This window comes from Camelina sativa, chromosome 1, assembly GCF_000633955.1.
Source record: "Camelina sativa cultivar DH55 chromosome 1, Cs, whole genome shotgun sequence".
In the NCBI taxonomy this organism is placed as follows: Eukaryota; Viridiplantae; Streptophyta; class Magnoliopsida; order Brassicales; family Brassicaceae; genus Camelina; species Camelina sativa.
Genome location: NC_025685.1, coordinates 14,529,657 through 14,547,729, shown reverse-complemented (window position 1 = coordinate 14,547,729; position 18,073 = coordinate 14,529,657). Strand labels below are relative to the sequence as shown.

Here is an 18,073-nt window from a genome sequence, read left to right as displayed (position 1 = left end):
GAGGACAACCTCACTTTTGTCCACCCTAACTATGTTACTTCTATGATGTTATTATTTCAGGCCCCATAACAATACTTAGAGGCCAACTTCCGAGAACCATATACTGAACAATACAAAGGAGAAGTTTTGCTAAGCTGTCTTCCGGCAATCGAGCCACTAACCAAAACAATGACATTTTTTTTGTGGCGAACAATCTTCAAGAAAAACAAAAAAGGTTGTGAATTCTGATGATTTTTCTTGAATAGATAGACAGATAGCACAAAACCATAATTCTACATTTTTCATTTTTTAAAAAAAGTTACAGTAGTCATACATTTGATGGAAATACCCTTGAGTCGACAAAATTCTACTGTTTATGTGCTTAATCGAAGGACATTGTTCTCATGCTAGCTAGTGGTGATGGACAACAATGACTTCTGATTTTTTTTTTTTTCTTTGACAAACTTTTACAATGTTTCCAAAATATTTAACAACTTTTGGAAAGCTTCATAGGTTCTCAAAAAAATTCAATTTTTTTTAAATTCCAAAAAAAGCAAAGAAAATTGTTGTTGATAATAAACATACAAAGATTTTTTTAAAAACATAACCCTAAATATAAAAATATATATTTAACATATATACAATAGTTTATTTAGCAAGTTTTTTCAAAAAAAAATATTCTAAAGGTTTTAAAATTTCAGAAAACCACAAGCAGGCTTTCGAAAACCTCCATAATTCTCTAGAAACTTTTACATATAGCCAAAATATTTATATACATTTTGAAAACTCTAAATCGTGAAATTAATGTAAGCTCTGATCCAAAATTCCAAAATAACTCTCATAGACACATGCCACAAAATTCCAAATACTACTTTATTAAATATATTCACCTACAAAAGATAATTTCAAATGGGAAATACAAAATAGTAACTCTCTCACGGGCCAGCATATAAGTCTCAGTACGGAATCTGGTCTGGTCTGCCTAACGAATTTTTCACTGAACAGAGTACTGAGAGAGCATGATTAGCTCTGTAAATGATTTAATTAATAAGTTAAGATTATTGATTGTTAATTATATTCTTACTATAACATTATTTAATAAGCTAAGTTTTTAATCAAAAAGTTGGTTAGGGGAGCGCATATGGAGCGTACGATTTCGTCTTAAAAAAAAGTCGAAGCCACCAAAAAAAAACTAAAAAAAAAAGAAAGAATAATAAAAGTTTGAAAACAAGAAGAGAAGAAGAAACGAAGCCACCCACATGCCTTGAACCAAAGTTACCGTTGTCTTATACAAACTTAGAAGTGAATCGTTTCTTTCCCCTAATCATCCAACGGTTATATTCTCATCCTAGCCGTCCCTTTTTTTAAAAAATTAAACACTTTGTTTTCTTTTCTATATTATTTTTTGTTTTTATCTTTCCTCTTTTTGCTTATTTCATCCCCTTGTTCAGATTCGACTGTATCAGACTTTTAAGATTCTCTTCGTGTTCTTAATGCTCTTCTTCTCCTTCTTGCTCTTCTTCTCCTTCTTGCTCTTCTTCTCCTTCTTACTCTTCTCTCTTTGTGGGTTTCTCTTGGAATAATCAAAAAAATGGTTAATTCATGTGAGAACAAAGCCTTCGTTGATGAATCTACTACAACTACGATTCTTCAAGGTAAGTCTTGTATGAGAATTTTTCGAGGTCTTATATACCAATGGAGAATCCTGACAGAATGTGTTTTTGTTCTGTTTTTTTTTTTTTTTTTATTGTTTAGATGAAACAAGAAGTAGAAAATTCGGACAAGAGATGAAGAGAGAGAAGAGAAGAGTGTTGGGTGTGATTAACCATAATAATCTTGTTGGTGGTGCAAGTGTTGTCAACAAGAGAGGAAGCTTATTATTATCTAAGTACGTTTGATTTAACTTCAGTCTCTCTAATCTCACAAGTTTGTCTCTCTTTTCAATTTGATTGTGCTTATATGGGGTTTTGATTGATTTGAATCAGTAATCAAGAAGAAGAAGGAATTCAAAAGAAGAAGTTTCATTCTCTGCGTCCACCAGTTACAAGGTATATATAAAGCTTCAATCTTTATTGTCAATTTGTTTTGATTTGCAAGAAAGAAAAGATCTGAGATTGTTTTGAATATGTAGATCTGGAGTTGAAGAGGAGACTAAGAAGAGGCTGAAACCAACAATTCCAAGTTCAAATGAATTTGGTGACTGTATATTTGTTGATGAAGAGGAAGAGGAAGCTGCATTGGACCATCCGATGCCTGAAGCTGATCTAATGGTAAAACAAGAACATTCACAATGCTGAATTTGCAGCTTTAGTTCAATTTATAAATTCAATGATTTTAATGAAACTTTGATTGGACAGGAGGAAATTGAGATGGAGGATGTAACAGTGGAAGAACCGGTTTTGGATATTGATGCCTTAGATGCCAAGAACTCACTTGCAGCTGTTGAATATGTTCAAGATCTTTACGCATTCTACCGAACAATGGAGGTAAAAGTATTGTATCTGTGTTTTGAAGCAAGAAGTGGTTTGAGAGCTTGTTTAAGACAGTTCTTTGATTTTGAAATTGCAGAGCTTTAGCTGTGTTCCAGTAGATTATATGATGCACCAAATCGATTTAAACGACAAGATGAGAGCAATACTAATAGATTGGTTAATCGAGGTAATATTATCCACAACATTTTACAGTTCTCTCTCTCTCTGCATTGTACTGTGTAGTTTTGATAGAGGCTAAATAAGCTTATGTAAAATTTTCAGGTACATGACAAGTTTGATCTGATGAACGAGACACTGTTTCTCACAGTGAATCTGATAGATAGATTCTTATCCAAGCAAGCTGTTATGAGAAAGAAGCTTCAGCTTGTAGGTTTAGTAGCTTTGCTCTTAGCTTGCAAGTACGAAGAGGTTTCTGTTCCAGTTGTCGAAGATTTAGTACTCATTTCTGACAAAGCTTATACGAGGGAAGACGTTCTTGAGATGGTAAAGACTAGGGTGGTTTTTTACATACAAGCTTCATTTATGTTGAGACATTCTCTGATTGAATGATTCTGTTTCTCTCTAACAGGAGAAAGCAATGTTGAGTACTTTGCAATTCAATATTTCGTTGCCGACTCAGTACCCTTTCTTGAAGAGATTTCTTAAGGCAGCTCAAGCAGACAAGAAGGTAAGTTAAAAAAAAAACAATTGGCTTATCATGAATCAGTTTTACCTAGAAGTCTGAATTTAGAAAAGGAACTAACTGTGAAACTTAAAAACAAAACAGTGTGAGGTCTTGGCATCCTTCTTGATTGAGCTTGCCCTTGTAGATTACGAGATGCTTCGGTTTCAACCATCATTACTAGCTGCCACATCTGTGTACACTGCTCAATGTACACTTGATGGTTTCAGGCAATGGAACAGTACATGTGAATTCTACTGTCGTTACTCTGAAGATCAGCTCATGTAAGTCTCTCTCTCTCTCAAGTAATAATTAATCTTTTACAAAGATCATCATCCTTTTTAATCCATAATCACAAAAGGGTATTGAGAAAAGACTGATCTTTTAAAACTGTAATCGCAGGGAATGTTCACAGAAGCTGGTGAGTCTTCATCAGAAGGCGGGGATGGGAAACTTGACAGGAGTATATAGGAAGTACAACACATCCAAATTTGGGTACATAGCAAAATGTGAAGCTGCACACTTTCTAGTACTGTCCTCCTAGTCTCATCATCATTTTTTTGAAGCCAAAAAGGCCAATTAAGTAGTTTTGTACAGCTTGTCGACATAGTTCCTCATTCACCCTGTAGCACAAATAACAAAAAAAAGAAGAAAAAAAAGCCAAGTTCAATTTTATTTACTTCTATTGTAACAATCTCTTAGCTTCACTTCTCAGCATTACACTCTATAATGAATGATATATGATTGAATCATTCTTTTACATGAAAATTTTCTCAACTTGTGATGTCTTTATTGGCTTGTGTATCACTGTTTGTCTTGTAGGTAAATACAAAAATACATTTCAAAATCAAAATAGAGATCAATCTATGTGTATTAAATGTATTTTTGTATTTGAGCTACTTACAAAACAGCGTCGTTTTCATTGTTTTTAACTTTGACCTGTTTGAGATCTCTCTCTCTCCCCACCAACTCTCTCTTTCACACTTCACTTCCACATCATCAGATATATTATACAGAAAAAAAACAAAACTTTTTGAAGATTCTTCAAGATCAACGACGATAATGGCGGCGTCGACGAACTCATTCCTCATCGGAAACAATACACAGATCCCTCCCTTGAAACCCAAATCAAATTCCCAATCTTTTATCCACTTCACCAAACCAAACACCATCAACCTCACCACCACCACCAGAAGAAGAACCAATTCCGTTTCAATCCGATGCGCTTCCGCTTCAACCACCGTCGGATCCGAGCAACGGGTCTTCAATTTCGCCGCCGGTCCAGCCGCGTTACCTGAAAACGTCCTCCTCAAAGCTCAATCAGATCTCTATAACTGGCGTGGATCTGGTATGAGTGTCATGGAGATGAGTCACCGTGGTAAAGAGTTTCTCTCCATCATTCAAAAAGCCGAATCTGATCTCCGTCAGCTTCTCGAGATTCCATCGGAATATTCCGTTTTGTTCTTACAAGGCGGTGCCACCACTCAGTTCGCTGTTTTGCCTCTCAATCTCTGTAAATCTGATGACTCCGTTGATTACATTGTTACTGGATCTTGGGGAGATAAAGCTTTCAAGGAAGCTCAAAAGTATTGTAACCCTAAAGTGATTTGGTCTGGTAAATCTGAAAAGTACACGAAAGTTCCATCTTTTGATGGGTTGGAGCAGAGCACGCACGCCAAGTATTTGCATATATGCGCCAATGAGACGATTCATGGAGTTGAGTTTAAAGATTACCCTCTTGTTAAAAACCCTGATGGTGTTCTTATTGCTGATATGTCTTCCAATTTCTGTTCCAAGCCTGTGGATGTATCCAAGTTTGGTGTGATTTATGCTGGTGCTCAGAAGAACGTTGGTCCTTCTGGTGTTACTATTGTGATTATTCGAAAGGATTTGATTGGGAATGCTAGAGATATCACTCCGGTGATGCTTGATTACAAGATTCATGATGAGAACAGCTCCTTGTACAATACGCCTCCGTGTTTCGGGATTTATATGTGTGGTCTTGTGTTTGATGATTTGTTGGAGCAAGGTGGTTTGAAAGAAGTGGAGAAGAAGAACCAGAGGAAAGCTGAGTTGTTGTACAATGCCATTGATGAGAGCAGAGGGTTTTTCAGGTGTCCTGTTGAGAAGTCTGTGAGGTCTTTGATGAATGTTCCTTTCACGTTGGAGAAATCGGAATTGGAAGGTGAGTTCATTAAAGAAGCTGCTAAGGAGAAGATGGTGCAGCTCAAGGGACATAGATCAGTGGGAGGTATGAGAGCTTCTATTTACAATGCAATGCCTTTGGCTGGTGTCGAAAAGCTTGTAGCTTTTATGAAAGATTTTCAGGCAAAGCATGCTTGATTCTTTTTTTTTTATTGCTTTCTGGTCATCTTGTTGTGTATTATTAAGCTTTGATGCTTATGATTTTTGAGTTTTTTTCCTTTCTTTTGTCTGTACTTGAATTCTAATTGTTTGTTGTGGATTTTTTCCAGTAATAATAATTTGAGATGCCAGGTTTCAATTTCAAGCAAGAATCATTTACACTTTTATGTTTGTCTGAGACTCTGAGTTGAGACTGAAGAACTGATGAAAACTTCCAAGTTGTCAAAATCTTGTGTTAAACAACTTATTGAGAAAATGCTGAGATTAGCTTATGATGATAAGCAAACGCAAACAAGGATCAGCTTATGATGATGAGCAAATGCATACAAGGATCAGCTTATGATGATAAGCAAGTGCATACAAGGATCTCATGCTGTGCAGATAGTGTGTCCTTTCTCTGTTTCTCCTGCTGAGACTGATGGTCCTGTCTTCAAGAAGCGAGTAAATAAGTGATTCAGGTTTTCAAAATCCCAACTAAACTGTAATTTTAGATTCTTTATATCAGAGTTCACTGTGAGCGTGTAAGTTACCGTTAGAATGTGCCCCTTTGTAACCATCAGCTACATGTCGAAAGAACTCTTTGGTAGCATCTGCATATTCATTCAAGAATAATCACTACTACATCCAGCCAGAAGAACAAAAATATCTGCAAACTCACCGTGTTTTGTTGTAAGAGACGGGTCTTGCCCATCCATGACCCTGATCAGTTTTGCAGGATTTCCAGCCACCACACTTCAAAAATACAAAGAGGGTGTCCATTGTTACCAAAAACAAAGAGTGCCAAGTCATGAAGATTTGTCAGATGCATTTTCTCTTTTATACCAATGTGAAGGAACATCCTTTAACACAAGTGAACCTGCAGCTACCATTGCTCCAGGACCTATGCTTATGTTCCCAAGTATAGTCACACAAGCTCCAAGCAATGCACCTTCACCTATTTTTGGGTGACGATCGCCGGTTTCCTTGCCAGTTCCTCCTAAAGTCACACCCTGTGACAGTGAAAACTCAAGTAGCCTTGGTTGGAGAAGATCATGATCTCGGTATTAAATTTCCAGGCAATGGTTGGAGAAGAGATGCTTACATGTAAGATTGAGACACAATTTCCAATTACAGCAGTCTCACCAATAACCACTCCAGTTCCATGATCCAACAATATTCCCTCCCCAATTCTTGCCGCTATGCAAAAAGAGTAATAAACCAATATGTATAACCAGCAATCAAATCACTGATAAACCTGATCAACTAATACACCAGAGAGGGGAATAGGATAATGTTCAAACAGATAAGAGCGAGATATGAAGCTCAAACTCTACCTGGATGAATGTCGATTCCAAAAACCTGAGAGAAAAAACCACAGCATATATCAGACATTGAGATGAAAGATACACCTCAAGCGAGGCTCTAAATGCAGTAACAAAAAGACAATGATTGCCAAAACTACCTCACTTATCCGGCTTTGCAATGCAAGAGCTAATAGTTTCCTCCCTTCATTCCACAATTTATGTGCAACTCTATATGCTTGCAACGCATGATACCCCTGTAGAACAAAACCACCTCAGCAGTCACTTCTTCCTAGTGAGGAAATGTTCTGTCTGTATATACAATCAAAGATTTTACCTTCAGATGTAAGATTGCAGAACTATACGACAAACAAGCAGGATCCCGGTCTTTAAATGCCTGCAAATCACTGAAGCACATGAGAAAACAGCCTCAAACAAACACTTTCACATGTACTAAATAAAACCGTTGCCTTTACCTGAATGTCATGGCGAATAGAACACTGGATACCTTTGTCATGCATCATAACACCATAAAATATATCCAAGAGTTGAGTTGCCAACAAAGTTGGGTTTTGGAGACGGTTGGCCAGAACAAACCCTAAAGCTTGCTCCAAACAGTCATGAGCCAAGATGCCAGCATACAAGAAGCTACTCAAAATAGGTTCTTTCTCTGCCTATAACCACAACAAGATTCAGCAATGTAAGATACCAAACTATATAAAGCATAGAACACTAACACTGTAGTCAAACTTTCTTGCTTTCAATCAAACAACCTTCAAAGTGAAAACCTTTAAAGTGTATCCATGTGTGATGATGATCAATGGGAGGGGAATGAACATTCAAGTCCTATGTTTGGTCGGATTAAATATCAAAGCTTGCAACGAGAGAAACAAGATTGACTAATTCCTAACCCTAATGGATACAGGGTTACTACAATAACAACTGTGGATTAACATGGAGACACAAAACCATAACTTTTTTCTTCCAAATAAGACTAAGAATCGATGAAGCAGAGAAAGTGTTAGAAACCTCAAGCTTAGCTTCTTCTCTGATAGCATCCCAGATAGGATCAGAACCAGAATCAAGCAAATTCGAGTCAAACTCTGACTTATGCATTCCCTTAGCGTAAACCTCGAAACCCCTCTCGAAAGGAAGCTCATCGCCGTTCATATCTCCGGGTATAGTTTACAATACAATTCCCGGAAGACGATGGAAGAATCACAAACTCTATTGATTGGTTGGCGAGAGAAAAGAGAAGGAGAAAGTGCTAAAAAAAAGGAGGCTACTTTAATGGATATGATGCGAAACTGACAAACCCTTTATCATCTTTTAACTTTTTGATTCTCTATCGATGGTCGTTGTTGTTTGTTTGGTTTCTCGTTGTAAACAAGTCGTGTGTTGTTGTGTTGTGTCCAGTGTCCACCGCTTTGAAAGGGTTCTACGATGATATCATATCATTTGTTGTAATTATGTTTATTTTTATATTTTCCTTTGGCCTTATTTGGTCGCGACCGTGATTGTGTCCAAGTTCGTAATGTGATTAGGGTCTCTCTTAAACAGCTAATTGTTTTTCTAATCAACAAGGCTCGTATAGATTTGTTAAATACTATTATAGTTGAATCTTAATCGCCTTCCTCGGTGGAGATGATTAGTGGAATATAAAAATTGTACTACAAAGAACAAAGTAGAGTGACCCACAAATGATGCCAACTAGTCGTATGTTTATTGCATATTATAGATTATAAATGTCTTATATGTCGCCGGATAAGGTCATATAAACTATTTGTACTCTATTCCATGGATTCTTAACTATACAGTATGGATGGCTACACAAACTTGTACTTCATTCCCAAACTACACTTATTATTTTAAATCAGTAAGTATAATTGATTTCAAGAATTTATGATTTCAAGACTATTCATTTGTAGAATCATCCTTGAAAGCCTAATATAATATGGTCATTCCCATCAACACTAGCACCAAAATCATTCACCACGTTGGGTGCCATCGAAGCCCTCAAACATAAACGCATAACGCATATCCCAGTTATCTTAGGACGACGACGCCCGTTAATCACGAGGCATGGTTATCCCAATAGAGCTTATTTGTAATCAATTTAGACCAATCGTTTTGACAGACCATTTGAGTTCCCGGAGAATCAAAACCTGTCTTGATCAGTTCCAAAGACCAAAACTTTCAATCCAACAAAGGCAACTAGAGTGAGATTTAAACCATGAGATTCTTGTTAACCAAAAGGGCACTCAAAAGCTTTACCCCACGTTTCCAGAGACTTCTGTTAACCCATACTTCCTTCTCCTCAACCTCAGAACCCGGCGATTCCGAGCCGGGATCATGGAGAACTATGGAGGGTCTACTCCGATCCCCCGCCAATTTCTCTCCTTTATCCCCAATCACGTTCTTGGAACGATCCGCCAAGGTTTACAGAGACAGAACCTCTCTTGTATATGGTTCGGACAAGCACACTTGGTTCCAGACTTATCAGCGTTGTCTCCGTCTTGCCTCTGCTCTTACCCACCTCGGAACGTCTCCCGGCGATGTGGTTAGTCTCTTCAATTGTTCAATTTCTGCTCCGATTAGGTTTCCGATGTAGTTTTAGTGATAAAAGAGGATACTTTTTATTAGGTTGCAGCTTTGGCTCCGAATGTTCCAGCTATGCATGAGCTTCATTTCGCTGTACCAATGGCTGGTTTGATTCTCTGTCCGCTTAATACTCGACTTGATCCTTCCACATTGTCCGTTTTGCTAGCTCACTCCGAGGCGAAGATCCTCTTTGTTGATCAACAGTTACTTGAGCTTGCTCATGGAGCTCTTGATCTTCTTGTCAAATCAGACAGAACAAGAAAAAGTCCAAAGCTTGTGTTGATCTCTCACTCTAATGATGATGGTGATGATGATGAGAGTGATTGTTCATCAAAGTACTCTTTTGATTACGAATATGAAACTCTGGTTAAATCCGGAAACAGCGGATTTGAGGTGAACAAACCGAGAAGCGAATGGGATCCCATTAGTATAAACTACACTTCAGGGACGACTTCGAGACCTAAAGGCGTAGTGTATAGCCACAGAGGAGCTTATCTCAATTCTCTTGCGACAGTCTTTCTTCACCAGATGTCTGTTTATCCGGTCTATCTATGGACGGTGCCGATGTTTCATTGTAACGGATGGTGCCTTATTTGGGGAGTAGCAGCGCAAGGCGGTACTAATATCTGTCTTAGAAAAGTCTCTCCTAAGTTGATCTTTAAGAACATTGCTATGCATAAAGTGACTCACATGGGAGGAGCCCCTACGGTTCTGAACATGATTGTGAACTCTCCTGTGACGGAACGTAAACCGTTTCCTCACAGGGTTGAGATCATGACAGGTGGGTCACCGCCTCAACCACAGATCCTGGCAAAGATTGAAGAATTAGGTTTCAATGTGTCTCATCTTTATGGTTTGACAGAGACATATGGTCCAGGGACACACTGCGTGTGGAAACCTGAATGGGATTCTCTTTCTTTGGATGAGAGAACTAAGTTAAAGGCTAGACAAGGAGTGCAGCATTTGGGTCTAGATGGGCTCGAAGTGAAAGATCCGGTGACAATGGAGACTGTACCTGATGACGGTTTAACCATGGGTGAGGTTATGTTCAGAGGAAACACCGTAATGAGTGGATATTTCAAGGACTTAGAGGCAACAAGAAAAGCTTTTGAAGGAGATTGGTTCCACAGTGGTGATCTCGCTGTGAAACATCCGGACGGATACATAGAGATAAAAGATCGGCTAAAAGATGTGATCATATCAGGAGGAGAAAACATAAGCTCGGTGGAGGTGGAAAGAGTTTTGTGTAGCCATCAAGCGGTTCTTGAAGCCGCTGTTGTGGCACGTCCGGATAATCACTGGGGACAGACTCCTTGTGGTTTCGTGAAGCTGAAAGATGTGTTTGATGGTACCAAACCTGAGGAGATTATTGGTTTCTGTAGAGATCATTTACCTCATTACATGGCTCCAAAGACTATTGTTTTCGGAGACATACCTAAAACCTCGACGGGGAAAGTACAAAAGTATCTTCTGAGAAAGAGAGCTGATGAAATGGGCAGCTTGTGATCGCCATGTAAGAAACAAAAAAAAAAAAAAACTTGGTATGTAGTTTATGTTTGTGTATATATAAGGAAACAAAAGATGTGAGAATCGTAAACCACCGCGTGAAAAGGAAGAAACAGATCAGCCATGGATATGATTTGGCTATAATTAGATTTGTTACGCGGAAAGGCCAACGATTTTGTACCTCAGAAAGATTTACAAGACATTAATAAAGAAAGAAGAAGCTTAATAGAATATTCCGCCGTGTCTGAAACGGGTCCAATTCGTAGGAAGGTTTCAAACACAATCTTACTTATCTGTCTTTTCCTTAAAAAAATATCTCCATTATAAATCTGCATTGGACGACCCTTACAAAATCATCAACTCATCCAAACAGAAGAAGAAAAGATTTTGTTTGTTTTCTTTCTGAGAAGATTGTTTGTAATTTTCTTGATAGAAAAAATATGGCATCAAACGAAGCTGGAAGGCCATTGCCGAAATTTGGAGAATGGGATGTGAATGATCCGGCGACGGCTGATGGATTCACGGTGATATTTAGCAAAGCGGGTGAAGATAAAAAGACAGGAAGGAGTTCGACCAAGACGAATTCTCAGAGGAAACAAGATAATGATAAACCAACGGTCAAGAAATGGCTCTGTTTCACTTTTGCTTGATATTTTTGGTTTTTGTTTGTAAAAGAGAACTTAGCTTTGAGCCTTATTGAGAGCCCTTTGACAACTTTTGTCATTTTGTTTCGTAGTCATCTAATAAACAAATGATAAGGTTTTGTTTCCTAATGAATAGTTTTTTTCACTTGGTAATACAGAATCAACAAAATGACAAAACTCATAAAAAAAGTATCTTTGATTTTGAGGTGAACACCAAGTTCTTGATCTTGAACATCTTTCTTGTTCAAATTCAGACAAAATGTGTTCTTCTTTCTTCCTTACAAAACATATTTATCTCTCTTGCTTTTCGTTTTTTACGGAAAAATCTTTATATAGGTTTAATGGCAAAGTCAGAGAAAAAAATCCACATTGAGCCTCTAACTATTGTTTGCACCTAGGGTTTTCGCTCACATACTTGTACAAAAAGCAAAGGAAATTACATGTTGGGGGCGGGGGGGGGGAGAACGTAAGACCTTCTTTATCGGTGGGTTTATAGAGGAGATCTAAGTATTTAGTTGAAAAAAAAATAATTAGAACAAAAGAAAAAAAGGTAAGAACTCCTCCTATATAGTATACTCAAACTTAGTTTAAGAAACGCTACATGTTATCATTCTATTGGATGAACAAAATAATACAAAAGGAAAAAAAAAATTGGGAAAGATCGATTGATTTTATTCTTTTTTTTCTCGCTCTTTCTCTTGCGATTGAATCCTCTTTCTCTTAGCGATCTGCAGCTATTTCAGAAAATTTGACCCCTGGGTTGTGGATTGTGCTAACATGTATTTTTAACATGATTTGGACTTGTTATTGGATGTTTTAAGTTAAAAGTAATATTGCTGATCTTCTTAGTGATGTTAGCATTTTTGTTTGAAGCTTAAGGCCCTGTCTTTTGTTATTGATAGTCGTCAATGTTCTAAAAGAGAAAAGCTTTAGGTTACTAACTGGTTTTTTCCGCTTTATCTCTGTTGGTGTTATCTCTCATGCTACATTCATTCTTAGTGTTTGATCACACTCATATATTCGTGTGACGATGGCCTTTCTTTTATGTGAAATGCTCCGCTTCTTGGTAGGTATATTGACGATGCAAAGGAAGCAATCTTTTGATTCATACTTACAGGATTTCGAAGTGTGTTTCTTTTCCTGAGCTGTGTGAACTTTGACGGTGGAGAGTGTCTTTTGCTTTTGTGTTTGGTGGTTGTGCTTTTGTGTCGTACTTGATGTTTTTTTCTATTTTTATAAAATTTTAAATGTTTATACATTTATACTAGTTCTATTCTATTTAAAATTTTTAAATTTTAAAAAACAATTTTACAAAAATAAGAGACCCAAAATTAGAACTTACCATTAGAGGAGAAAATTTTAACTAAGAGTTCATGGGTTCTTATTTACAAAACAATACACAATTTATTCTTAAAAAATTCAAATAGTGTCTAAGTATCCCAATATATGAACCCCCAATAATCTTGCTCTAAGCAACTTGAGTGCGACTGTCTGTGCGAGTGCAAGCAATTCGCAAATACCTCTCCAAGAACCCTAAAAGCTAAAAAAACTTTTGCGGTCAAATCAAAATGGCGAAAGATCCGCCGTCGCTTCGCTCTATTCCGAATCTGCATAATCCAACTGCTCCTGCCTTTGTGATAAAATGTAACGCATGCCACCTCGATATTGAAAGTGGTCAAGGCTGGCGCTGTGACGTTTGCCCAGACTATGATGTGTGCAGTGCTTGTTTCAATAAAGAGGCCGGTTGTGTTAATCATCCGCACATGTTAACAAATTATCTATCACTAGCTGATCAGAATGCTCAGAATAAAGAAGCTAGGCAATTTCGGGTATATTGTAATATTCAGTTTCTTGTTGTTGTTGTTTATGGTAGATTATTATGTTAAAAGAGCTGCCTCTTCTTCTCTTTCTTTAGTCTTCTCTTGATTTAAAAAATGGATGGTATTAGATTAGTCATATGGCAGTGTCTCTGAAAAGCTAAAGTTTTCATTTATCTAAAATATGCAGCTCAGGAAAATGCTCGAGGTTCTGGTGCATACGTCGCAATGTTGTACTCCACATTGCCAATATCCCAATTGCGGCAAAGTGAAGGATCTATTTCGAGATGGTCTCCAATGCAAACTACGTGCCTCAGGAGGTTGTTTTCTATGCAAGAATATGTGGTATTTCTTGCAACTCCATGCTCGGGCCTGCAAGGACTCCTCCAATTGTTACGTACCTCGATGTAGGTAAACTCTTTAACTTCTGATGTGTCCCTGTCTTTTTCGACAAGTAAAAACGTAGGATGGAATGTCTGTCTTTTTCTTTCCTGGAGTCATGGTTTTTCTTTTACTTATGCCACATTCGAAAATCACAATCTCAACACACAATTTTGGATATTACAACCCGGGCATATATAACATATGACATAGTTATATATTGTATTGATCATTGTATATCTCTCTTTGTATTGGTTTGTATTGATCATTGTACATCTCTCATTTCAGGGACCTAAAGGAACATATTGAGAAGGTTGCAACAACAACCGGATTCACGACGCAGAGCTGCTGTCATGGAGATGATGAGACAGAGAGCTGCGGTCAAATCAAAATGGAGAAAGATCCGCTGTCGTCTCGCTCTATTCCGCATCTGCATAATCCAACTGCTCCTGCCTTTGTGATAACATGTAACGCATGCCACCTCGATATTGAAAGTGGTCAAGGTTGGCGCTGTGAAGTTTGCCCAGTCTATGATGTGTGCAATTCTTGTTTCAATAAAGAGGCCGGTTGTGCTAATCATCCTCACATGTTAACAAAATATTCATCACTAGCTGATCAAAACGCTCTGAATAAAGGAGTTAGGCAATTGCGGGACTTGGAGGTATATTGTAATATTCAGTTTCTTGTTGTTGTTGTTGTTGGTAGATTCTTATGTTAAAAAGATGCCTCTTCTTCTCTTGCTTTTAGGCTTCTCCTGATTTAAGAAATGGATGGGATTAGATTAGTCATATGGCTCCCTCCACAGTGTCTCTGAAAAGCTAAAGTTTCCATTTATCTAAAATATGCAGCTCAGGAAAAGGCTAGAGGTTCTGGTGCATACGTCGCAATGCCGTTCTCCACGTTGCCAATATCCCAATTGCGGCAAAGTGAAGGATCTATTTCGACATGGTCTCCGTTGCAAAGTACGTGCCTCAGGAGGTTGTTTTCTATGCAAGAATATGTGGTATTTCTTGCAACTCCATGCTCGGGCCTGCAAGGACTCCCATTGTTACGTACCTGGATGGAGGTAAACTCTTTAACTTCTGATGTGTCCCTGTCTTCTGTCCACATTCGAGAATCGCAATCTCAACATACAATTTTGGATATTAGAACCCGGGCATATATAACATATGACATAGTTATGTATTGTATATCGCTCTTTGTATTGATTTGTATTGATCATTTTGTACATCTCTCATTTCAGGGATCTAAAGAAACATATTGAGAAGGTTGCAACAGCAACCGCCGGATCCACGACGCAGAGCTGCTGTCATGGAGATAATGATGAGACAGAGAGCCGCAGAGAAGTCGCTGGAACCTCTGGTTGAATAATTCGTATATACTAAATCTATATATAAGATCTAAGCAGAAGTGCAAGTGTAATCTTAATCCCCAAGATTAAGAAGATGAAATAAGCAGGTGTTTCTAAATAACACCTGGAAACAAACCCTATAACAGTTTGTTTAATTTAGATTGATTCGTATGTTCTGTTTTATCATCTGCAATATAACAAGCATTGCATTCTTTTAATCTTTGTTGATTTTGTTTTGTTTTCTGCAAATTTGCCACATTTAGCCTCCAACTACGTTCTTGTTTTTTACAAAAAAAAAAAAAAAAAAAAAAAAAAAAAANTTGTTGTTTCTAGGGATATTGGCTCACACAATCACATACTTGCGTAAGAAAGCAAAGAAAAGTACCAGTCGAGGCCTGCTAATAGGAAAGCCCAATAGGCCCAATGTGTTTCTACGGTTTTTCCGAATCGCTAACGTAAGCAACTTGAGTGCAAGTGTGACTACCATGCGCCTTTACTCTGTCCCCCCCATTTTGAACACTAGAGTCGCAAAACCCTCTGCAAGAACCCTAAAAGCTAAAACCTTTTTGCGGTCAAAACCGAAATGGGGAAAGTTCCGCCGTCGTTTCGCTCTTTTCCGGCGAACCAACTGGTCAGAAAACCCACACCATCTCCTCCAGCGACGCCGCGTGATTTTCGCAACAGAACCGCCGTGAGAGATTCAACTAGACTCCCCCAGACTACTCATCATCAACCCCTTCATCGCGAGCCTTTTAGGAACCCTTTCAAGTCACCAAGTCTCTCAGACGCCAAAAGCCTCTTCAATTCAATCGCCGCCACTTCAAGAATCCCACTCGATCTCAAATTCCACAACTCTGTTCTTCAATCATACGCCTCGATCGCCGCCGTCGACGATACCGTGAAATTGTTTCAGCACATCTTGAAATCGCAGCCTAAGTTCTCTCCTGGGCGTTCCACTTACCTCATCTTGCTCTCACATGCTTGCAGAGCTCCTGATTCGTCGATTGCGAATATTCATAGAGTTCTCAATCTCATGGTCAATAGTGGTTGTGAGCCTGATCATGTGACAACTGATATTGTTGTTAGGTCTCTTTGCGAAACGGGTCGGGTTGATGAAGCTAAGGATTTGATGAAGGAGCTGACTGAGAAACACTCGCCTCCGGATACGTATACTTATAACTTTCTACTTAAGTATATGTGCAAAAGCAAATCACTTGGTGTTGTTTATGAGTTTGTTGATGAGATGAGAGAGTCTTTTGATGTGAAGCCTGACCTTGTCAGCTTCACTATCTTGATTGATAATGTCTGTAACTCTAAGAATCTGAGGGAGGCAATGTTTTTAGTTGATGTCTTAGGTAACTCTCATAATGGGTTTAAGCCTGATTGTTTCGTCTATAACACCATTATGAAAGGCTTTTGCACACTGAGTAAAGGGAGTGAGGCGATTGGTGTTTATAAGAAGATGAAGGAAGAAGGTATTGAGCCGGATCATATTACTTACAATACATTGATATATGGATTGTCGAAATCTGGGAGAGTTGAGGAAGCTAGGAAGTACTTGAAAATTATGGTTGAAGCGGGTTATGAGCCAGATACTGCTACTTACACGTCGCTGATGAATGGAATGTGTAGAAAAGGCGAGTCTTTAGGTGCGTTGAGTTTGTTGGAAGAGATGGAAGCAAAAGGTTGTGTTCCAAACGATTGTACTTATAATACTTTGCTTCATGGGTTGTGCAAGGCGAGGTTGATGGACAAAGGGATGGAGTTATATGAGTTGATGAAAGCGAACGGTGTAAAGCTTGAGACTAATGGTTATGCTACGCTTGTGAGGTCACTGGTTAAATGTGGCAAGGTGGCAGAGGCTTATGAAGTGTTTGATTATGCAGTTGAGAGCAAGAGTTTGACAGATGCTTCTGCGTACACGACTCTTGAAACTACCTTGAAATGGTTGAAGAAAGCGAAAGAAAAAGGCTTGGTTGTCTAAGTGGTATTCTCTTGCTAAGGCTTACCAACTTTCTTCTTTATGCAAGTCTTTGTTATTTTCTATAAAAGGAATGATATTTGATTCGTTAATATTGAAATTAACAGTTAAATCCTCGAGGAACCAGTATTGATTTATGATAATAGGTGGTTGGTTATCTATGTTGGTAATATTCTTGTCACATGAGATCTCTAAAGGGTTCCTTAAGCACTCGAATGATCGATTGAGGGACATTTTTTCTGCTATGTTTCTATAAAAAAATATCATTTTCTGCGATTCAATTGGTATCAGCTTTTTGTTTAGTGTCATGTACTCTGTTCTTACAAGCTATTGTAAACTGCTATAATTTTGGTTGTATCCTGAGAGAGATTTGCTTTGATAAATTACCCCATGTGTTCGGGGTAAACGAGGCAGAGTATCTTGAACAAAGATTGTTTCTTTTCTCTAGCTGCAGGAAGAGACTGAACAAACTTATCTTCTGTTTTAAGTTTTAACACTAAGCAGCCAAGTGCAGAGTATCATAAATTATCAGTTGACATACAAAACCAAATCATTGAGGGGGCAAGAAAACAGAGGACAACGTTGGTGGAATCATGAAGAAGACTTTTTTTACAAATGGTCAACAATATTATGGTATTAGTCTATTTCATTTTTTTTTTAAGTGACCAATTCCAATCATTTGGTGAATATACTCTTTTGTTTATTTTGATATCTCTTCTGTCATGTTTCATTATCTATTGTCTCCCCACCATTAAACAATAGAACGCTACGGAGAAAATACACGTATTAGGAAGAAACGTACGTACCGCGAGGTCCACGAATACAAGATTCTCCTACCCTTATTGTAAAACGCATAGATTCTTAAATCTACAATAGTCTCCAGCTTTTTTCTTGAGTTAGTATAAGTTTCTCTGAGCTGTCATGTTCTTGTATACATCTCTCGTACAGATCTTTTTGTATATGCCAGAGATGATAAAGGAAGCAAGAATAGACAATAATGGGGACAAGATAATCAG

General features: G+C 38.0%; 6 protein-coding genes across 6 annotated transcripts; 5 read left to right on the top strand and 1 right to left on the bottom strand.

The window, feature by feature from the left end:
* LOC104790704 (cyclin-B2-1-like) lies at nucleotides 1,389–3,676 on the top strand. The gene is made up of 10 exons (XM_010516487.2): nucleotides 1,389–1,634; nucleotides 1,735–1,867; nucleotides 1,965–2,027; nucleotides 2,111–2,249; nucleotides 2,337–2,465; nucleotides 2,548–2,637; nucleotides 2,733–2,954; nucleotides 3,040–3,138; nucleotides 3,238–3,416; nucleotides 3,535–3,676. The coding sequence occupies exons 1-10, from the start codon at nucleotides 1,571–1,573 to the stop codon at nucleotides 3,674–3,676; spliced, it is 1,260 nt and encodes a 419-aa protein (XP_010514789.1). The 5' UTR covers nucleotides 1,389–1,570.
* Nucleotides 4,087–5,641, top strand: LOC104790694 (phosphoserine aminotransferase 2, chloroplastic-like). Its single transcript, XM_010516477.2, has one exon. The coding sequence runs from the start codon at nucleotides 4,195–4,197 to the stop codon at nucleotides 5,473–5,475; it is 1,281 nt and encodes a 426-aa protein (XP_010514779.1). The 5' UTR covers nucleotides 4,087–4,194; the 3' UTR covers nucleotides 5,476–5,641.
* On the bottom strand, nucleotides 5,684–8,179 carry LOC104790684 (serine acetyltransferase 2). Its single transcript, XM_010516468.1, has 10 exons — nucleotides 7,806–8,179; nucleotides 7,253–7,450; nucleotides 7,114–7,173; nucleotides 6,938–7,033; nucleotides 6,810–6,834; nucleotides 6,578–6,672; nucleotides 6,319–6,485; nucleotides 6,155–6,228; nucleotides 6,027–6,086; nucleotides 5,684–5,920 (listed from the first exon to the last, which is right to left on the bottom strand). The coding sequence occupies exons 1-10, from the start codon at nucleotides 7,944–7,946 to the stop codon at nucleotides 5,865–5,867; spliced, it is 972 nt and encodes a 323-aa protein (XP_010514770.1). The 5' UTR covers nucleotides 7,947–8,179; the 3' UTR covers nucleotides 5,684–5,864.
* LOC104790673 (probable acyl-activating enzyme 2) lies at nucleotides 8,720–11,114 on the top strand. The gene is made up of 2 exons (XM_010516457.2): nucleotides 8,720–9,336; nucleotides 9,420–11,114. Exons 1-2 carry the CDS (start codon nucleotides 9,010–9,012, stop codon nucleotides 10,881–10,883), a joined length of 1,791 nt encoding a protein of 596 aa, XP_010514759.1. The 5' UTR covers nucleotides 8,720–9,009; the 3' UTR covers nucleotides 10,884–11,114.
* LOC109125703 (RPM1-interacting protein 4-like) lies at nucleotides 11,132–11,656 on the top strand. The gene has a single exon (XM_019228163.1). It carries the CDS (start codon nucleotides 11,324–11,326, stop codon nucleotides 11,531–11,533), a length of 210 nt encoding a protein of 69 aa, XP_019083708.1. The 5' UTR covers nucleotides 11,132–11,323; the 3' UTR covers nucleotides 11,534–11,656.
* On the top strand, nucleotides 15,474–17,529 carry LOC104790666 (pentatricopeptide repeat-containing protein At2g17670-like). Its single transcript, XM_010516448.2, has one exon. The coding sequence runs from the start codon at nucleotides 15,660–15,662 to the stop codon at nucleotides 17,058–17,060; it is 1,401 nt and encodes a 466-aa protein (XP_010514750.1). The 5' UTR covers nucleotides 15,474–15,659; the 3' UTR covers nucleotides 17,061–17,529.